This window comes from Pollachius pollachius (genome assembly GCF_949987615.1).
Source record: "Pollachius pollachius genome assembly, chromosome: 2".
In the NCBI taxonomy this organism is placed as follows: domain Eukaryota; kingdom Metazoa; phylum Chordata; class Actinopteri; order Gadiformes; family Gadidae; genus Pollachius; species Pollachius pollachius.
Window position 1 is genome coordinate 17,609,431 of NC_136935.1, and position 22,208 is coordinate 17,631,638.

At 45.8% G+C, this 22,208-nt stretch overlaps 2 protein-coding genes across 4 annotated transcripts in view; both read right to left on the reverse strand.

The window, feature by feature from the left end:
- Window positions 1-297, reverse strand: part of LOC307071724 (serine protease HTRA1A-like) — a 23,343-nt gene extending 23,046 nt beyond the window's left edge. Inside the window, exon 1 of the mRNA XM_079730790.1 lies at window positions 1-297. This exon is cut by the window's left edge and continues 284 nt beyond it. Coding sequence (XP_079586916.1) covers window positions 1-182 — 182 coding nt within the window. The 5' untranslated portion in view covers window positions 183-297.
- A 2,360-nt stretch (window positions 298-2,657) lies between these two features.
- On the reverse strand, window positions 2,658-22,167 carry LOC307071168 (pleckstrin homology domain-containing family A member 1-like). 3 transcript variants are annotated; one of them, XM_079730084.1, is made up of 13 exons: window positions 22,049-22,167; window positions 16,593-16,839; window positions 15,583-15,639; window positions 15,410-15,455; window positions 12,141-12,238; window positions 11,718-11,849; window positions 10,092-10,232; window positions 8,611-8,679; window positions 7,705-7,769; window positions 7,497-7,560; window positions 7,302-7,391; window positions 6,239-6,312; window positions 2,658-4,556 (listed from the first exon to the last, which is right to left on the reverse strand). In XM_079730084.1, exons 2-13 carry the CDS (start codon window positions 16,731-16,733, stop codon window positions 4,286-4,288), a joined length of 1,248 nt encoding a protein of 415 aa, XP_079586210.1. In that variant the 5' UTR covers window positions 16,734-16,839; window positions 22,049-22,167; the 3' UTR covers window positions 2,658-4,285. The 3 variants fall into 3 exon arrangements, with proteins under 3 accessions (XP_079586210.1, XP_079586208.1, XP_079586209.1); XM_079730082.1 differs by lacking the exon at window positions 6,239-6,312; XM_079730083.1 differs by lacking the exons at window positions 6,239-6,312; window positions 22,049-22,167 and having other exon boundaries at window positions 16,593-17,036.
- Between the last annotated feature and the right edge of the window lie 41 nt (window positions 22,168-22,208).

The window sequence follows — 22,208 nt, forward strand, 5'->3', positions numbered from 1 at the left end:
CACACGGAGCAGCAGCTGCACGCGTCGAGGGATTCTCCCGCCAAACAGTTGCTAGGTAGCCGGGGGCAGCTGGACTTGTCGCATCGAGTCGGACATCCGATCACGTACCTGTTCGAGAGCTGCGCGTCGGCGGATGAGGTCGACGCGAAGGCGACGGTTACGCACAGCAGTGGCCAAAACATGATTGAAACTATTACAACGAAATAAAGTTAGCTAGGTTATGGATACGTTTTCTTATCTACAGTCACTTTCAAGCAGTTCGATAGCTTAGAGCAGATGGCTTTACTTAACGGTGTAGCCCTGTCTGTCTGAGGATTTAGGAGCTACTGTGACGAGTGACGCAGCGGGCTGTTCACGCGCCGTCTGTGAAAGCAGTCGCGTGCTGTCCGCCCGGCAAAGTTTTCCTACAATCACAACAAGCGTTGGGATTGGTTCAGATTTGTGACATCTCCGACACAATAACCACACAATGAACTATTTTCAGAATCCGTAATGTTTGCATGAACCCCTTAAGCACATGGTATGCTGTCTTATAAAGTGAAGGATTTGGTGTTTTTTGCATTAGTAAAAGATGACCCAGCTGATTTAAACACCATCAGTTTTCTTTGATAAACACAGTAAATGTATTAATACAATGAAGGGTTGCGACCTGCCAACCATGAAACATCGACATACATGTTGCACGATGCCGGGTAAATCAAAAAAATAATTTACCACTTGGGAATGAATAAGTTGCTCCTGGCTTCAACACAAGTAAGCCTAATGGGTTTAAAGTATAAAATCCCTAGGAGGATGTAGAGATCGAGATGACGATAATGTCGTAGGCTTTCCATAATCAAACATCAAAATGAACGCTAATGGGAAAATTAGAAGTGCAAGTCTAAATCCCCATTTATTATGTTGTCATCCCATGTCTATAAGCCAAGACTACAGTCCCCTGAATCTCATGATTAGAGAACGTCGTGATTGACCGCACCAGGGCCTTGCCAAACTTTAATGACAACTAATGAAGCAGATTTTAGTTTGAACTCCTTCTATTCATTCAGAAACATGGTGGGCTAATCTTGAGAAACAGATTGAGACACTGCAGTAGAGATTATCCTACTAATTACGCTTAAACACATGTTGCTTCAACCCAAGCAAAAGGTAGACAATACAAAACACCACTGTTGGGTTTACACGTCTGTGGTGTGCTGTGTAAAGCCCTAAAGTAAACCACAGGGAAATGAATCTCTGCATTAAAGGAATGCAACAAAAATTTACTACCACTACACATGCGCTTGGTGACTGCAGGTCAGGCCCCCCTGTGGTGCACCCATGCCAGGGGGTGAACAATAGGCATAGTGACCATGAGGCCGTTAAAGCAGGACTGTCTCGGGTGGAAATTAGTTGGAAGTCTGCTGGATGTCTGGCCCCGCACCATAATAGGTGTCCACATAAGCTTAACCTGCATAGTAATGTAAAGAAATACCTTCCGGTACATTGACCAATTAGATGTGGATTTATGCATTTAAAAATTGTATACTCTTTAATTTTATAACTTTTATAATCTATTGTATTGTCATTTTTTTAAATATAGTTAAACAAAACATTGAGTTTTCTCCCTAAAAGCTAAGAGAAGCATAAATCAGCTATTCAATGGTGATCGTGTTACATATCTGATCACAAACTTGTAATGCTAATCCAACACTAAAATAATGATTGGGTCAAAGTAAATTAAACTCGCGACAAGTTACACAACCGTCTGGGAATGGGGCTGATGTAACATCATTATGTTAGCTCTACAACACATGGCAAAGATCCCTGTCACCTCGCATTTCGCCTGTGTACGTCCACAGCCACGCCCCTTCTCTTAGCTGTTGAACTGTTGCCCATGGTCTCACTTCAACTACCATGGACCACATGCCTGCCATGGTCTCACTTCAACTACCATGGACCACATGTCTGCCCATGGTCTCACTTCAACTACCATGGACCACATGTCTGCCCATGGTCTCAATTTAACTACCATGGACACCACATGTATTAGCAACGTCCCCTGGACAAGCTATGTCTTTCATGTGCAACCAATGGGAGTGGATACATTACAATAGAAAATAAGATGAAATTAAGTTGTTTTCGGATGGATATACAGAGGAGGATGGGTCTACTTACACAGGCTCTGTTCTGAGCAGGCTATGGGGCTATGGTGGGAAAATACACAGATGAAAGCAACCTCATCTGCGAAGGAACAGCCACATTCTCAAACCAAGACCCAAGTGTGTATAATCCCAACCGGACTACATTGTGGTCTGTGAGATCGCTCCCATGTATTCAACATGTGTTTACGTTTGTGTGTGTGGGGCCAGATTGTTTTTAGATGTCTCCACACCAGAATATGTTAAAGGCCAATACAAATAAGTCACAATATGCACTTAAGACATACAAATACATCCAACATGATCACAGAAGGGTAACAATGGTATCTACATATAAATATATATCTTCACAGAATAATGCCCACACGCTTTTCTTTTCTTTCTTTCTGCCACAGGAGGGCAGTGTGGGCCTGCAGAGGAGAATTTACATGTGTGAGTCATCATACATATGTCCAACTAAATGCAAACAGTCAAATCATAGAAAAGACATTCGAAAGCAAACAACTTTAATGTGTTTTATTTCTTTAAAGTCCAAGTCATCAACATAATAAATAATACAAAACATTTCAATTGAAAACACAAGACAATGAGACACTTTGCACTTGCTTGGCTTCGTTGGGCTGGAGAGAAGGAGGCCCTTCTCCCCCCCAAACGACTAGCTTATAGTAGTTATGCAGGGGTACAGTGGAAGTGTTAAAGCCCTGAAGACCTAACCGAAGCCATAGCCTTCCACTGGGGGATAACCAACTTATTTGGCAACACAAGAACAAGCAATAGTCAACTCAAAGTGAAAGAACGACAACAGTACAACAAAGTACCTCAACACCGACCTGCAAGCAGGCCTGCATATTAACACCAAAACTATTATTTTCTAACGGCACGCTCACAAAACTGCAGCTATCCATGAGCAAACTGTGGACATCGATGCAGGCTTATGCTGGCGTGTGTGAAACAGGTTGGGTATTCCGTTTGGAGTTACATACTTAACGAAATTCCGTATTCCACACAGATGTTACCATTTGGCACGCTTTGAAGATGTTCTCTACTGATGTTGGATAAACACACATTGGACTGTATTTGTTTTTTCCACCTAGCTACCAGGTCACAAAGTACTTGGTTGATGGTAAGTGTGCATTACATGCTATAAGAAAGTCAACTCAGAACCACTGCTTAAAACGGAGTAAGGGGGTGAGTGTACACACACACCCGAACCTCGTCAATAACAAACTCATTCACAAAGTTTAGTAAGAATTGGCTGAATGACATTAAAATAAACATAAATCACCATCACACACCCACAGCCATACAGGCTTAGCTTTTAAAAAAAATAAAATCACATGAAAAGGTTGTCCGTACCGATACAGAGTATGCAACAGTGACTGCAATGTCGTACTTACCAGTGTTAAAGAAATGGGTTTAAGACTACGATCTAGAAGGGCATATGTTTCTCCCACTGAGGCGACGGAAAGGCTCTATAGGCACGTCCCGTACCCCTTTGTCCATATGGTTTCCTAGCCTGCGCTGCCCAAAGTCACAGTGGCAGCAACAGGGGATCTACGCAAAGAGGAAACTATTTGGATTAGTACACGGATTAGACAGGCCGGTAGGCAATAGCCTGGGCACCTCGTCAGGGGTCCTTATTTACTTGGCACAAAGTGGTTTAGAAAACAAAGTAAATAGCATCTCAAGGCCCCTCGCGTACGCTCCAGAGAAACGCACCGCTGCCGATGCGACTCCAGGTTAAAGTAAAGGCTTTTGCTGAATTTTTATAACCAAGAATCAATTCAAATGCTCTTTTCATTCTTTTGAGTAAATGCTTATCTTCCATAACGGGCGGGCGGGCGGGGGGGGGGGGGGAGCTTGGAGGACCAGCAGGTCTTCTTTGGTGCAGACTAAGCCACCAGAGTTCCACAGAGATTCTACTATGACTAAACATGGAAGTCCGGGGCCCCGCCGTAGCACACGGGTTCCCAACACCGGGCCGGGGGTAAGGGCAAGGTCAGGGGTGCGTGGGCGGGGTTAAACCTGGCTGACGGGCAGGTCGGCGGCGTCCAGATCGAGGGGCGTCGGGTCGGGCAGGCGGGGCTCGAAGCTGCTGCGCCGTCGCCACGGCGACTCCAGGTCGTGGGCGACGGCCGGCCGGCAGGTCACGGCGGCAGGCGGGATGGGTGGGCGTGGCTGGGCCGCGGCAGGAGGCTCATGAAGTGCTCGCTGTCCCAGGCCAGGCTGCGCGGGATGAGGGCGTTCCGCGACACCAGCGGCCCCCCAGCGATGCTGCTGCTGCTGGTGGTGGTGGTGCTGGGGGGGGTGAGGGGCCCGGGGGCCGGCGGGCACAGAGGCAAGTACGGGCGGGTGAGGTGCGGGGGCGCCCGCGGGGGTGCGGTAGAATGTGGGAGGGCAGAGACGGCCACATTGGTCCTGCAATGGGTGAGAGAGAGAGAGGCCGAGACGAAGAGAGAGAGACAGAGAGAGAGAGTGAGAGAATCACAGCCACAAAGAAAGACAGGGAGTAGGTATGAGAACTCCAGGCTTCAGCAGTTGGGTGTCACAGTGATGTCGGATGAGGTGTGTGTTCACGCCTTGTGTGTAAAGCATGAATAGAGAGGGTTACGGACTCTAAAGGGTCCAAAGGTCTGCACTTCTTGAGATGACTTTGAGCCCAGCTGGCCCTGAAGTACAAGGTGCAGGAGACAGAAGCAGCAGCAACAGCAGTAGTAGTAGTTGCAGTAGTAGTAGCAGTAGTAGTAGAAGAAGCACTAGCAGTAGTAGTAGTAGTAGTAGTAGTAGTGGTGGTGGTGGTAGAAGATTATAGCTTGCAGTGGTAACAGGAAGCAGTAGAGAACAGTGTCTTCTAAGACGTGGAGGGGAAGGGAAGCCTTTTCCGCTGGCCATCATTTCAATCTCTGAAACACACAAACACGTCACACACAGGAACAGGGGAGACCGGTAGTGAAGCAGAGTATTAGTATTAGTCATTAGTCCCATTGTTAGTCCCACATTTGAACTACCACATCATTAAAAAAAGACCACAACATCCCATAATCTATGACTTGTAAATGACAGACCACGCCACAGCGAGCCTCTAAACCCACCGCTAACACCACCCATGTTTTAACAACACCACACGTCAGTGGAGAGTAGTGCAGTGGATTAGTAGACTTGAGAGGAGAGCGACGACTAACACCTGAATTCTGTGGTGGAGGGATACGTTTTCACATACAGGCAGCGGACAGGAGGGAAGAAGACAGACAAGCAGGAAGTCACACATCTAAGACAGGTGCACAGCTGCAGAAGGCTGCAGAGACGGAGAGAAGACACAGGGGGTGGGAGGGAGGGAGAGAGACACAGGCCGTGAGAAGTGTGCACGAAAGAGAGGCGTATACATTATCGCACACAAACACAAGCGAGCGAGGACAAAGAAACAGGAGACAGATCTGTGCTCATAGATTCTATATATGCACAGATCTTGTTGGCTTGTTAGTGTTTTGCGAACAGTGCAGGTATATGAATACATCATACGTACAATGGGTCAATAGGAGTATATTGCATCGGTGGGTGAGGTAAACTCGGTAAGCAAGCAGGGGTCGGTGGTTTCGGTTGTATGTTCTTTGTAAAGCGAGTCACAGCAGAACATGCAACTCCGATGAGATGTGCATGCCAATGTCTTTCTGGATAAGTGCTTCACTGCGTCAAGCGTATTCATATTATGGGACGGTCGCATTCGATGAAGAACAAAAGGTCGGCATCCAAAATGTGGCAAGGAGGGTCAGTGTGCTCAGCGCGTGGGACAGAAGGTTAGGGAATATTTTAGTATAAGGTGAGAAAGGGCGCGAAAAAATATAGTAAGAGCAAAAAACCAAAAGAAAGCTGTCCACGATAGGAGTGCGCAATGTAGCGCCAGGCCATGAATATTCATGAGGTGCGTTTTGGTTCACACAAGCAAAGAAGCATCGGAAGAGCGCCGTCAATACCAGCTTGTGCCATGTCCCTAGAACAAGAGTCAGCCAGAGAGCGGAAGACAAAGCGTAAAAAGTCTGTTTTAGGGAGCGTTTTTAGGGGGGGTGGCGAAAAACAAGGGTGACTTAGAATGGAGGACGTACGTGCTGCTACACTCCCCGATTCGGGTCGTATATCGCTGTATGCAGGGGTTGGACAGTCGTCTGCCCTGCCGCATCTGCAACAACACAGTGCACAGCTGGGTTAGAGCAGCTAGGCCGTCCGGGAATAGGAGGGCGGAAGAGGAGGAGGATCAGGGAGGATCAAGAGGGAGAAGGAGGATGAAGAGGGAGATGGAGGAAGAAGGAGGGAGAAGGAAGCAGAATGAGGGAGGGAGTAGGGAGCTAAAGGAGGGTGAAGAAGGAGGGAGGAGGAAGAGTAGGAACACAGAGTAGGAAAAAGGAGTGGAGGGGAAAGGAGAGAGGAGGAGGAGAAGGGAGGAAAAGGAGAGAGGAGGAGGACGAGAGAGAAAAAGGAGTCCGGAGGAGGAGGAGGACTATATTGACTAAGAACAACAGTGGAGGAGGACCATTGGGGATCAGAGCAGAGGGTAAAGGTAGGAGTGCTGCATCGTTTCCTCCGTGCTACTACATGCGCTCCTCGGACCCGGGCCACGACGCCGTGCCCTCGCCGGGGGGCTGAGCTCTCGTTGTTGTGTGCTAGTGTTTCATGGTCCATACTCCAAACAAACAAACAACAACGCACAGCAGACTACGGACACTGATGGGTGGAGAGGACAGAGCATGCATCAGCACCCCCCCGGCCCCCCAACCGTGCACTTTGGGGCATGTTGGAGGGAGGGGACAGAACACAACACGCGCTGTTAAACAAGAGGCGATGTCGCAAGCAAAGGGAGAACCTTGAAGAGAATGCAGTGGGAATTAAGGAAAAGCGAAAGTCAGAAATGGATTGTTTTCCATTTGAACTGGAAATCGGGTGGATCACTAGATTATGTTTTGTAGACTTCCAACGACGATATGGAAACCTGTGTGCGGTGTTTCAACAGTACCTGACACTTAGTAAACTCAAATAGAAACGCGTTTCACCAACAATTGCGCTTTGTCCATGCTGACTTATAGCGCTCACTTTGCCCCTTGCCCCTATTTACAGCCTGCATGGTACTGCAGTCTCAGTGTGCGTGTGTGCGTCTCTCTCTCTCTCTCTTACTGTGGCTGCTGATCTCCCGGGGCCCCTCTGGGCCACGATGGCCCCTGAGACGGCCTTGATCCAGCTGTGCATCTCCTCAGGGCTGTCCGCCTGCAGGGGGAACAGCAGCCCGGGTCATTGGGACGGACTGACAATGGTTGGGTGAGCACCTACAGTTCATGACGCATGAATGAGTACTGCCCTTTTTGTCGTTACCTGTATATAAAAGGTCCTGGACTGGGTGACGACTTCAAACAGGTTATCCCTCATCAGAATATCACTGCACATAGAAAAACAGAACACTTATAACCACTTTGGCAAAGTTCCAATGAAGGACAAATGCACCCAAAGTGAACCCATTGGACAGCGCTTGAGGGGCCGGGGTAGAGGCTGGGGGGTACCAACGCCGGGGCGGGTCACCCACCTCTGTTTGCACTCCTGCACTTTGTGCACCTCCTTCAGCAGGATGGTCCTCAGCGGCTCCTTCTCCTGCGGGTGCACATAAAGGAGAGCAGAATGGAAGCCATTTAACACTAAATACAGACAACAGTGGTCGACTATGGCGGTGTCCACGGCCTCATCAATCGGCTTCATTAAGCCAAGGCTTATGTAACTGTAAAACATAGAGGGCAGCGAAACCAGTGCATGACCGCGCAGTAGAGCTTGCGTTATCTCTTTGATTCGGTATCGAGGGCATAATTCAGGAGGATTTTGTCTATGTTGCACAAACACAAACACGTTTCCTGCTTCCATGTGCATGTTATCAAGTCTGCTGGAATTCCGGTCCGCAACAGATTTTGCTGTGCATGTGGGAGGACTGTGCTGTACACCAGTGTGCCTCCTAAAGATATCTCCCTCACGTGTAACGAGTTGGAGCCACTTGATACTGTAGAGACAGGGAGATAGCGGACGAGACAGCGAGGGAGAGAGACAAAGAGAGAGAGAGAGAGCGAGAAGGCGACTGTCCTTGGGTGTGTGGTGTTGCTGACCCCGCAGACTTCTGACAGTGGTGTCAAGTAAGGGCAAACGGCACCAGCCCGAGGGGGCACTGTCCCATTATCGCACTTAGGCTGCGTGTATGAGTTGGCCCCACATGGGAGGGAAGGGAGGCGAGGGGAGGGCGGAGGAGATCATGCGTGTCAGGACAAGCAGAGCGTAGGCAGTACATTCCACTGACTGAGTGTGTGTGTGGGGGGGGGGTTTAGAACATGTCAGAACTCAGACACGCTGAATGTGATGACAGGCAGCTTGCTAGAGGAAGAGGCAGCCGCCCCCGCGTTTATATCTGCAGGTCGAGCCTCCGCAATAGGTATTGAAATGAAATAATTACCAGATCTGATTTGAAGTAACTCATTGAGTTCTCTTCTAGGAGGAAATACCGCCGCTTCCAGTTCCGCATCTAGAGGGACGGTGGAACAAAATGGAGTTCAGCTCATGAGTTTTAAGAGATCTTTGGTGTGCATTGTTGGCAAACACTGTGGCATCTTCACTTTGCCAGAAAGCAATTACTCTAATGAGGCAATTTATTACTTTACTTACCCCCTGGAGTAACATCATGCCAACAACCAGCATCATCAAATTATAATTAGCAGATGAACGTTGTGTGAAAGTCAGTCATTACTTTTGCCTTGCTAACCAATGTAAAAAAAGTTGCCAAATATAATCTTAAATTGTTTTAATTCAAGGCACCAGCCCAGTGCATAGGGCCAATTGGAGGACCCCAGGCTGACTGGACCGGGGGGGGGGTCAAGGATAGGGATGGAGATCGAAAACCGGTTCTATCAAGGACCCGGTTCCACTTTTTTCAAAACCTGAAAAATCATTAACGTTTGGGCTTATCAATAGCACTATCGAGTCCCGTCGTTCATTTATTTATTTTTTTTGTCCCGTAGGTCCTGTAACATAATGTTGTGTCCCTCGAGTCACGTCACAGATTTTAAATCAAATCAATCCAATCACTGCAGCGTGTCCACCAATGTTTTTGAATGGAATTGTAAGCAAACAGGTATTACAGGTAAAACAAGTGAAATCTGGCAGTTAACTTTGCTCGCGAGGATGGCTGAACGGGCGAAAAGGGCGAAAATCATTTATTGTAAAGGGGGGAACACAACCTCAATGGCCAAGCACATTAGCATTGTGCATCAAATAAAGGCCAAATGCAGTACCTTCGACTGTCTCAGAGTTGAAAAGACTCCTCCTGTCTCCTCCTGCCGCACCACAAACGGGCCTGTCTTAATCATCCACTCAAAGTACGAGCGGTAATCTCACACAGACATGGTTGCTAGTCCCGTCAGTTAAAAATAGTAATCCAATTGCGAAATTGGGTGTGTTGTAATCAGCAGCATACAAGCTAGTTATCTTAAAAAGTAAATAAAGTTTCAGATGTGCTGCGTGATGATGTCTAGAGGTTGGCTCAGTAAAACGACTGTTAGGTTATCATGATGCGTCCAAATGTAACATAGAGAAATGGTAAATTGATTTTTTTTTTTGAGTTTGTGAGAAACATGAGTAATACTGTATTACTCATGTTTCTGTATTACTAATACAGTTGTATAGTGCTCTAATCATTTTAGTATATATAATTAAAACTACTGTTGTCAATATTTATTTAGAATTACAGATTTAATTTAAAATACAATTATATATTTCCTAAATATTTTCCTCATCACTAAAAACGCGTCGTATTTCCACCATTAATAGAAAAGTATCGACAGTGGTATCGATAAAGACTCGGATCGTTAAGGAGTATCGAAAATGGTAACGATATCAATAAATATTAATGATCCCCAACCCTAGTCAAGGGTCACTCACCACGGCTCCCTGCTTGACGCAGTATCCCGACTTGATGACCGTCTGCTCCTGCGTGGGCCTGCCCAGGAAGTAGGGCAGCTGGCTGTGGGAGCGCCGCATGGCATCGCGCTCCGCCCCCTCCGCGCTGTCGCCCCCTTCATGCTGGAGGACCACAAAACAGATGACCATAAGTGTATAAGGAAAACTGAATCAGACAAACTGGGTTGTAAGTACGATTTCAGAACCATGATTTGGGTATAATTTTAGAACTGGCGTTGGTCATCTTTCAGTGAGTGAAATTGAATGTGAGAAAATCTGTGTTGAATGGTCTCTGTATGAGATAATTTGGATTTCAGACGGCCCCGGTTCACTCCTGAGACAAACAGGGCATCAGCGACCCGATACAAATATGCATACATAAACGGTGCTCAGTATTGGAGCGGCTATCACACATTAAAACAGATCGGTGAACCTTATTGGCCAATAAAAACCCTGATAGGTGCAAGGCTAATACAAACATAACTACGGGTGCACTCACAATAGGCTATCTGTACCGTGTCCAAGTCCGTTTCACACCTGTACCGTGCTCAAGTATGATTCCCGGCAGCCCTCTCTCACTGAGCGTTTTTACACTGCCAAATTTTATGCACGCCTTTTTCGCGGCACGGTCCGCGCGTTTAGACTCCCTGAGGTAAATTGCCTGCTTGAGCTAGAACCCCGATTTACCCTCCCAGAACCTGCACACATTGGTGGTTTATTGCGTTTCATTCTGTTGTAAATGCGACGGCTCCGCGGTTCCGGGGGGGCCTTGGGTAGTGTTGCTGCTGCGCTGTCTCCAAAGAGACAATGCAGCGATATGATCATGAGCAGTTAACTTCTTACTTGGGAGAAAATGAAATACGTGAGCTGCTGATCATGTGAGAGAAGGTGATGCAGTCGTATTAAACAAAGACGTTGAAAAATGGTGCGATCTACGAGAGAGACTTATTCTTGCATGCGGGTGTCTTCATTCATAAAAAAACAAAAACATTCGGGAGTGTGCAAATTATTCTGAAGAGGTCTAGACTCCGTGCGCAGCCCCGCCTTCTCCAGTGAACCAAGAAAGCCCGCGCCGTGACGATTTTTTGATAAAAAACTCAACTTCACTATCGCACCATCGTGAACCGCTTGCCGTCATGTTTATTGTTTAATGGGGAAGAAGAGTCGCATGGACTATACGTCATCCAGCTCAGGTTGCGTAGCCATGCTTGTGCGCGTGTCGGCTCATTAGCATCTGTACCGTGGCCTGAGCAGTCCTCTCCGAAGTGTGCTCAGGGCACGGGATTTAAGTGGACTTGAGTACGGTTGGCGTGCTCACACTAGCCAAACGGTCTAGACTTGAGCACGGTACAGGTGAGAAACGGACTTGGGCACGGTACAGATGGCCTAGTGTGAGTGCGCCCTAAGACATTTACCAGGATAACAATATTAAAGTCATAACACAATAATAAAAGTATTTACTTGGAAACGTGTCACATTGTAGAAGTAAAGCGTTTCACATCGTCTTTATGAACCTGAATGACCTGAATGACGAGGCATAATAGGTGTGGTCGTAGCGGTGTCATTGTGGCACTGTGCATCCATGTAAAGTTAGAAACACCCCTGTACCTGTGTCTGTGTGACGATGGGCACTCCTCCGATGATCTCCGTGCGGTAGGAGACCTGCTTCTTGGAGCCACCCACATCCTGCAGCGCCTTCTGGTTTTCCGCGTTCTGCTGCCCGTCACTCGGCTTGGGCACCTACGGGGGAAACCACACACATGAGAAACCTTTATGAGTTACACTAAAACACACACACAAGGCTTTTCTGATGAGGCCCTGTGTACATACATGGGATATGCAGCTCTTATGACAGGGACATCAAGTAAAATAAAGATAACATTACAATAGAAATGATAAAAGATGGAGGATCAAGAATAAAGAGAAAGAAGAAAGTAATACATGTTCATCCAACATGCAGACATAATAAAATACTGATAAGTCACTGTGTGTGAGTGAGTTAGTGAGTAAGCGTGTGAGCAAGTGTCTCACAGTGATCTTGGTGGCTTTATTGAGGGCGTTAACCCAGTCCACCAGGTCCTGCTGATCGTTGGCCTGCAGGAAGAACTTTCTCATCCCGGCATTGATTACTAGACAAAGACAAAATGAACGAAGAAAAGATTTTCAATGAAGGCTTCTATTATTCCTGATGAAAAATACTGCAGTTAAATAATTGAATTGGTCCATGCCGTGTTTAAAACAAACACAATGAGTGATCTTAATCAAAAATGTTGAGATCAGAATTTGTATCATCTAAATTTTTTACGATTCAAATTTGCCAGTTTTTATCGGACCGTTCTAGACTCTAAAACGACAAGCAGTGCACCTGGCCGTCTATCGTGCTGCTTTTGCACCTTCCCCATTGGCTGATCCAACAGCTGTAGCCAGGCTACCAATAACAATGCAAAGTGTGTTCTGGGCAGGTCGGTGCGCTTGAACGAGAGCCAATATGACGGAGCATATACAGCGCAGGTCTCCATTAACAGCCATGTGAATCTCGACCACCGGGGTAGAAAACAAACAGTTGTCCTTCTCTCTCCAACACACGGCAACAAATAAATAACAAACGCATGACCGACCAAGGAGTGGTTCTTACCAGTCAATGTGCATTCTGCCTCAACTACCACTGGGTATTGTATAGCAATATTGTTTAAACACCAGGACGATACTACACCAGATAACACTTTGTATTGTTAAGACTCAATTTTCATTAACATCCATGCCTTAATTTCATCATAACAACATTATAACCCTTAGCCTTTCCTGTTGTGAAATGGTTCATAAGGAAAACAAAAAAGCAAACACAACATTAATTTATGCTTGGTACACACTACAGTTAGCCCCATTTTGTGCCCTCTTCCATCTCTGGTCAGGAAAGCCCAGCCTTGTTGATGATTCTACAAAAGTTTTTTTGCCAGAATGTCCTGTTGTGTGGGGTATGTTTTTTCCAACGATTGCCAAAGCTAGCATAGTTAGCTCCTCCTGGCCGTTGTCCACCATCTTTGTTTATACTAAAGTCACAATTTTGATCGGGAAAGATTGGCGAGATTTCCGGATTTGAAAATCAGGACTGGGATGTTGTGGAAAGGAATCGGTTAGTGAGTGGTGTATGGTGTTGATGCTAAACAACCAAAATAGTTAAATGTACCTCAATCCATTGTAAGGTGTGTGGTCTCTCACGTTTGCTAAATTAAAGAATTGTCTGGTGTGTGCCTATAATTATCAGTACTAAAATCTTTTATCAATAATAACTAAAGGTTCACACCTATGATGGGCATTAACCTTCAGGCCAGCACCCTCCACATCTCCCCTTACGCAAATGCTTTCCATTGAGGAAATTATGAAGCATTTTGAATAAAGTAATTGAATACAGGCTGTTGCGTAGTACAGGATCGCTGATCTCAGCAAAATGTGGCAGCCAGCAAGGCTATTTCAAAACATCTCCGGACCTGAATCAGGCTGTGATTAGGATGTCAAGCAGCATCCTGTTGAAAACTTGACACAGACTATCCCGTGTCAGGCGTGCACCGGTCTCATAAGTACACAGACTCTGCCAATCCTGGTATCTGCAGTCACGCACACAAACACTCGCTCACTCCCTTTACTCCTCATTAAATAGGAATGGATCATTAAAAAGATATAACAAGCTTTGGAGGTCGGATCCCTGAACGACTCCATACTACAGATAATGATGATGGCGTGTTTATACAACATGCTTTGGTCAGGTCAAGGGTAAGAAATACATCTGTGTCGGTTTATTTGGAACAGTGGTTACACATGGCGTCCCATGTGTTTTCAGATAGATATAACAAAGTGTGTGGACACCAACTGCTTTACATTATTCAATACAGTACCATGCGCCCCTAATCAAGGTCGAAAAACAATAACGCCACATGTATAGTTTAGAGGACAAGAAGGCACATGTGTGTGGTCTAAACAGACAACACCAGCTGATCAGGGCCAAGATCTGGTTAATGCAGCTGGGAGGAAGGAGGTAAGCTGAGGACAAACTTCGTTATTCTGGACGAAGGTCAGCAGACGTTATCTTAACATCCGTAATGATCTGCTACAGGGAACAGTCTATAGATACAGACCAGTCTAGGATCTAGTATGACTTCTAATCGGAAAAGTTCTGTAACTAGGATTATGTTTTTTCCAGTTTTACAATATATTAACCGTTGACGACCATCCGTGCAAGGGCTAAACATACACGAGCGCAACTAACAGTGCGATAGTACCAGTGTGCCGATGGTACCAGTGTGTTGATGGTGCAGGTGTGACGATGGTACCAGTGCGTTGATGGTACCAGTGCGAGTGAGTAGATGGTACCAGCGTGTTGATGGTACGGGTATGTCGATGGTACTGGCATGTCGATGGTACCGGCATGTCGATGGTACCGGCATGTCGATGGTACCGGCCAACTCTGTGATTGCACCACCCACCCAGCTCCTCCAATTTCCACAGCAGACCAGGACTGACGCTTGTTTATTATTTATCATATAAAAAATGTATTTGCGAATGGTGTTCCTTGGATTCATCTGTTATAACCCTTATAGCAAGACATGCTATAATATTTATTAGATTCTAAAAATGTATTTATTTATTTTTTACAATACACAGCCAATTTTGAAATGGAGCGACATTTGAAATTTGTTTAATCTCAAGCTGGGCCTTGCATTTGGAAAAATAATTCATGTATTTATCAAGTTGTGTATCAGTTAGGATCAGAACTAGAAGGTATCACGATAAAGTCTATTAGGCCGACCATGATGAGGAGATAAAAGGCCTCAGACAGAACATCGGCTGTGTTTTCGCTTGATGGGCCTTTGGAGATAAGGATATAATAACAAGGCCAAAAATGACATTCACCTTAAATTACATGAACAAATAACAAATCCAGCTGTTAAGAACTCAAGCCATACTCTGCACGGGACAATCAATGTTTGGTATTCTTAATATAATGAATATAATATATACAGACAGAACCGTTATATTTCCCATTGGTGCTGACATTTCTGGTCTCCTTCACTTCCAGCAAAGCGCTACTATTTGGTAAACTGGTCTGCGGTTCAGACATGGTTTGCATTCTCCCTTGTGAACATTTCAATCCATTATCTTGCACAGACTGGAGCTTACGTCTTAATAACTGGCACAGCTGGGGGATCCCTTCTTTTGACTGAGGTGTTTACAGTAGGGTTCAGGCGAAACCGTATGAAACCAGGTGAAATAACCGGAGCTGACTACATCTTCTGATTTCTTACCGAAACAGAACTCTGCCTTGGGCCTGAGCTTGGTAGCATCGCTGACCTAAAATAAAAACAGAGAGAGCTTTGAGTTACATACAGCAACAATGGTAGCCACTATAAAGCAAGCTTTTACAGCTTTTACTGAGGGTTATGGGACAGCTTTGTATGGTATGCATGTGTCTTCTTACTTTGGAGATGTAGGTGAGCTTGAGAGAGCCAACACAGTCTGCACCAATAGGTAAGTTCTGCAGGGGAAACACAATGGCACATACTGCTGAGCAAACAAAACCAGACACCCCCACAAATCCAGTTCAATAAATAACTTGCTTACAAAGCACGGATTTCCATCTGACGAAATAAAAAAAGACATGAAAAGACGCACAATGACCCCACATCTTGCCACGCAGATCAGCAAGCAGATGAACCAGCGGACTTCATGAAAATTTCAGCTGCCTAAAACTATAAAAAGCACGTGGCTGAATAATTGAAAACATCCCTTGTTTTACATGAATCATGAATAAGTCACTGAACAGAAGTCTACATACATAGAGAGCATGATGTAGGAACGAAACTCATCATGCCTCCAACCCACAGACTGAGGACAACTCTTTAGTGTGTGCACGAGTACCTTGGACTCCAACCAATCATCAACAGCAATAACTGGGTCACATAATGTGTCAACGATTTCTACCATCATATTTTATTCATCCAAATTGCTAGCAGTTAGCTGAAGTCTACCTCGCTTAACGCAAAGCCACACAGATACATAACTGCTTAACTACAAGCCAACACGCTGCCCATACCTTTATATTATGTATCAAGCAAGTGATTCATTGTATACAAAATCCTGTAAGACTATGGAGGTTTTCTTCTTCATGTGTGCTCACATAATAGGTACTAATAGCAAATGGCAGACCAACAGGTTCATGAAAACATCCTCATCGTAGCTCCATCATAATCCTCATGGTCATAGAAGGGTCAGATTAACCAAAACCTTGGCTGGTCTGGTCGCAGGCTCTCTTCCCAAACCACCAAGGGCTTCCCCATAAACCCAAATAAACATGCCCTGTTCTTCAGCCTCCCTTGGGTCTATCGCGGCCCAACCGCTGAGCGCTGTGGAAACCTCAGGCCTGCCTTCAGAACCCTCCCCGGTAGACGATCACTGGCTCACCGCAGCATGGTGCGTGTGGTGCCTTACCTGCGGGTTGTCCATGAACCACACCAGGCTGCCCGGCTGCGTGTCAAGGATGAAGTAGCGTCGCAGGAACTTGCCGCTGCTCTCCGTCTCCTCGATGTCAAGGAAGCCGCAGATGCGGTTTTGCCGATCCACGTAAGGCATGACGGCGCCGGGACATTCCCTGGCCCAGCGGGGCCGGGACAGGAGCTGAAAGGTGGCGGTGCTGGAGCTGGGGAGTCCAGGCGTCTGGGGCTGGAGAAGCAGAGCCCTTGGGGCAGCGGAGGAGAAACACCAGCAAAGAGAGTAGGAGGAGGAGGGGAGAAGGGGTGGACGGAAAGAGTTAACCAGGAGTTTCAGCGTTGCGATGGCAGCCAGTTCCTGCTGCTCCCTCCTTCTCCGGTCTCACTGCCACCTGGAGTCTGCCTCAGTGCTGCCTGCCAGGGGCCCATGTGATCCCGACCACAACCCCGCCTTTATCCTTTTATAATATCAGCCTCTCTCTCCCGCTCTCTCTCTCTCCCCACCCACTCATTTATCTCTCTCTCTCTCCCCACCCACTCATGTATATGTATCTCTCTCTCTCTCTCTCTCTCTCTCTCTCTCTCTCTCTCTCTCTCTCTCTCTCTCTCTCTCTCTCTCTCTCTCTCTCTCTCTCTCTCTCTCTCTCTCTCTCTCTCTCTCTCTCCATGTGGGTCCACATTGCCCTCCCTCTCTCGCTCTCTCTCTCTCTCTCTCTCTTTCGTCCCATTTGGCGAGCCCCCGGCAGGCCCCTCCCCCTTGGAAGACGACTTGAGTGTGGCCTTCAGATAGAGAAAACAAAAAACGAACACAAACTGGAATAATAAAAAACAGAAGACACAGGAGTGACAGTGCCAACACTGGCCGGGTTCTGAGTAATATTTAACCTTGTGGCGGCCGTCTGGAGACGACCCTGCCCACCCGAGGTGCTGCTACCCTGGGCAGCCCCGGCGTGGTGAATCATTAAACGCGGAGGAGCGCCGATGCATGTGCTGGTGCATGTGTTCGTCTCAGACCTCTGTGGGTGGGCCGTGTGCCGCTACTGTGGGCATATTGTTACGTCGGGCCTGTTTAAGCGGCCCGTCCTTTTGGGGGCTGAATCTGAAATATGCGAGAGAGAGAGAGATGGGGGCATTGCAAGCGTGAGATAAAGGCCCTCTTTCTCCTGCGACATTATGAGCGCTATGTGGGTGGACAGGGCCGAAGCCGGACAAAAGGGCCGCTTGTTTGTGCTTCCACCGAGGGACCGAGCATCATGGTTAGCCCCTGAATATATGTGACTCATCCCGAACATGGAGCGGGACACACACACACACACACACACACACACACACACACACAGTGGACGAGTGAACACACCGTCATAAACACCCTGAGGGATAATCACGGGACAGTGATAGAGGGCTCGACGATGTTAATTAATTCTTTACAAGGGATCTTGGGAAGTCCATCTATTCACGTGCGTGCCCAGGGTTTCATTAGGCAACAGATGAAGACACACAAAGGCAGCGGCTACGCTTGTCATTTCAATCACATTTTTGTGATCGGATACGGGGAGAGACAGACCGTATCTAGACTGGGGACACATGGATGGAGATCTGTGATTGGATCTCTCAATTCCACAACCATTGAACCAATACTTTTCAACTGAAATGCTGCCGTTGGAAAAATAGATTTCAAAGTAGGGCTGCACATTGACAGACAGAGGCTACTTTATGTCAAATTCATTCAATTCATGGTTTCATGAAGTCATCAACAGTAGTTATTTTCGAGAAAAAAACCCGCTAAATGGGATGACAGTTAATATCATTGTCACCCCATCTATAGAGATACAGATATTACAAATGTTGATGTACTGGTACATCCCTGCTTCAGTTAAAAATGTTCACCTATCAAGGAGGTGACTGGGAATAAGTTAGTAAGGAACTTGCAGTTATGAATTAGTCGTTTTAGTGCTAAATGACAAATTAACATAAATACTTCAATATATTTAACTTAGCACTGTGGTCCGCCACAATGCATTCCACTCATGTGAATTCGAGACATGGGCGTGGTTTGAATTAAATAACCAGTTATCTGTACACATATGGGGATGGGACACACTATGAATGTGTGAATATGATCACAATGCCATGTGAGCCAGATCTGATCTGGGAATGTCCACACCTGACAGTGAACGGGTCCCAGCGTGATCACATCACAAAGGTTGCATTGAAACATCAAGTGGGTGAGTTTGAAAAAAACTGCAAACTCTTTATCTTATATCCTAGTGTTGAATAGGCCAGACCAGACCAGATCATATTCCAATGAAACAGAAGAATGTGGGACTTAGTATGAGGGAATGATCTGGGGATGTCTGATCGTCTGATGGAATGTAATAACATGGAAATCATAAAGGTTTTATCAGCTTGGCAGGCTGCTTAGTCTCCGTTAAGTTTACTGTAACATAACAAATGACAGAACTGAGTGAGGTAAAGAAGGTATCATCATCCCATGGCAGGAAGAGCCGGTACAGTTCAGTGAGAGTTAAGTGTTGGACTTTCCACTCACTGAACTGAACCGTCTCTTTCTGCCAGGGATAAGTCCCCAATAAAGAAAGCTAAGAAAAGGCGTGTTGCTTTACAACCGGTCACAAATCAAATAATGCCTCCAAGAGACTCAACGTTTATGTCTCAAAGTCTGTCGGTGCTCCACCTTATACATAATTAACAAAACGGATAACCCCATATGACAGCACACAGAGAGGCAGTGGGGGCCATTGAAAATGAATATAAGAGAATAGGCAATGATCAGTAACCAGACCTGCTCGAGGACAACATGCCATGATATTCAGAGCACATCCTACTTCCATAACTTTTTATATAACGTTAGGGCCCATACCAAATTACATAGCTCATCATATAGAGCAACGGAAAGGACATGGAAGGAACAGGATTCCATCCTTCTGCATTACACAAAATCAATCAAAAAGGCGAAAAACATGCTTAGCTGGTTGACATGCATGATTTATATGAGGGGGGACAGAAAGAAGTTATGATTTATGGGTCATTCAGACTGCGGACAAGTTAACAGCTATTCCGAACAGGAACAACATTATAACAGCTGTATCAGCATGTGGATTACACTTTGAAAATAAACAATAATTGGGCATACTTTGTTCCATGAAATATGCCAATATGATTATTTGAAACTTCAAACGCAAAGAACTAACAAAGAACCTACTCAGCTTGTAGAAACGGAAGCAATAGAATAGCCTACAAGCCCTTCGAGTATGCCTTATGCCTTCATTTGTCAGGATAGCCTTACAAATTCCACCAACCAGGGGAAACCAAATGCAATGCACTCATGAAAGTGCACATGGCAGACCAACAGCTTCATGATAACATCATCCTCATAGATCAGCATGATCATTCATAGAAGGGTCAGATTAACCAGAACCGTGGCAGGTCTCAGGCTCTATATCCCAATCAGTCATACACAGTGTGGAAAACAGTTGAGAAAAGGAATGGTGAAAGACAATAACATTTGAATGATTGAATCACATCCCTTACGAGTAGTCCACTCCCCTGAACTCATGTTTCACCTGGATATGTGTCACATTACCGGTAGAATACACAAGCAGAGTGCAGTGTTGTGCCTGAACGCGTTCATTGAACGATAGTTTATGAACTCGTTCCTATTTTGAGCGAACGTGAACTGAACATACTGTATTACTGCCTGATGAATGTTACTGTGAACTCGTTCATTCTGGTGTCTGTTAACGGCATGCTCACTCGGTTTAACTTCGCTCAATAGGGGGGTTATTTGTTTATCAACACGGCGGATGCGCGTGCAGAACGCTGTGTTGTTTGACCGGTTGCCATGGTTATCTCCGTGTGGTTAATTCGCAGTTGCGGTGTTGTCAGCTTACTGTTACATTAAACTGTAATCAGAAAACGCGGTTATATGCTATAGACCCTATAGTATCTGTCGTATAAAGGCTGGGACGAATTTCAAATTATAAATATGTAAACTTTATGTTGAAAGTATAGACCGTCACGATTCCCATTGAAACGGAAAAAAATTGAATTATGAACGTTTAACTGAACTAGTTCATTTTAAAATTTGTGAACTGAACTTTGAACTAGTTCACGTGGAAAGTGGACTTTCCCAACACTGGCAGAGTGCAGTGTGATGTATTCTTCAGAGGTTTGTACTTGTTTTGGTCTGAATGAGGGTGTCCCTTAACCAGACAAGCCTCGACAAGTTGCCTCCAACATGGAATCCTTCTTATAACTCAATAAAGTTATATAAATGGAAACTCCACAACTGATAATAAATTATGCCTATGATAAGTTAACACACTGTTCCATAGAACAAGTTTAAAAATGGTATGCAAAAGTGCACTCAAACAAAAATATAAATAAGTTTTCTGAATTAAAAAATCTGTCAAACCGGCAGGTTAACCCTAGTAAATGTTATGTGTGGGTCATATTACTAATATTTGCCAATAGGAATGTGTGTACCAATTGTGTTTGCCTGATACATAAGTAGAACAATAATAGCTGCCGGGGATCAGATTTGCCATGGATGACTAGCTGTACATTGAGCACTCAGCAATGCACACAGCGAGGGGAATCCGGCAGAACCAGAAAAGATCAATGGCAGCCTGCAGCCAGAGCTGGAGCCCTGCGGGTCTGCCCCGTTCAGAGGATGGGAGGAGGGGTGCTGGGAGAAGCCTGCAGCCAGGGCTGGAGCCCTGCGGGTCTGCCCCGTTCAGAGGAGGGGAGGAGGGGTGCTGGGAGCAGCTGCTGAGGGGTGTAGACAGCTCTGGCCTTCAATCTGATATTAGAAAGACATTACATCCCATACGACTGCTCCATAGCGCTACTTTTCCATAAGCCCTAATGCAGACATTGGTATTAATATATCCCTGTAGGGGAATTCAGGGACATGGCGTTTATATGACGAAAGTCAAAGATGGTTCACTTATCATTGCCATGGATTGGAAGAGCTCACCCAAATGTGATCGTTGTGATGGTTTTCAAGGCACGTAATCGACAGTCCACGAACATGGGGGAATTGGAAGCATAATCCAACAAGTATTTGGATGACATTCATGTGTACCTGCTTTACAGTAAGGTTAGCATCATAATGCCTCGCTGGGTCCAACACTAGCATCGTAGCTTTAGCTGGGATCCCGACGTGTGTTTGTTTATTACATTAACGCCTTTAGAAGGGATAATTTATGTCGACAGCCTTATAAGAAACCTAGATAAAACAGTGTCATTAGATACTTAGTATCCACACCCTGTATAACATTTTACCGATAAAGTTATTCTGACAACGATAGCTAGCTGAAGTTTTGCCACACACGCAGCTAGGCTACTGACGTTAGCCAAGTATTGCTAAGTTAATCACAGTGTTATTTTCATACTGAACATGGCATCAATAACTATTCAATAAAACATATTTCAGACCTTCCTTCCCAAGTGGCTTTCCTCAACCGTGTTCTCGACGTCAGCTCCGACCATCTGCCTCATCCCATGCCCGCCTCACAGCCTCCTTCTCAACCCGGCAGCTCCGGTCAATCTCGTTCAGATTCAGAACCGTGAGCGTTAATGAGTCGATTTGGTGCCA

Bases quoted from the DNA above. Each gene is read 5' to 3' on its own strand.
- LOC307071168 (XM_079730082.1), bottom strand. From the start codon at position 16,733: ATGCCTTACGTGGATCGGCAAAACCGCATCTGCGGCTTCCTTGACATC. The intron at 10,233-11,717 runs GTACAGGGGTGT...GTGGTCCTCCAG, and splicing joins CCATCGTCACACAGACACAG to CATGAAGGGGGCGACAGCGC. The intron at 4,557-7,301 runs GTAAGAGAGAGA...CACCCATTGCAG, and splicing joins CCGGGAGATCAGCAGCCACA to GACCAATGTGGCCGTCTCTG.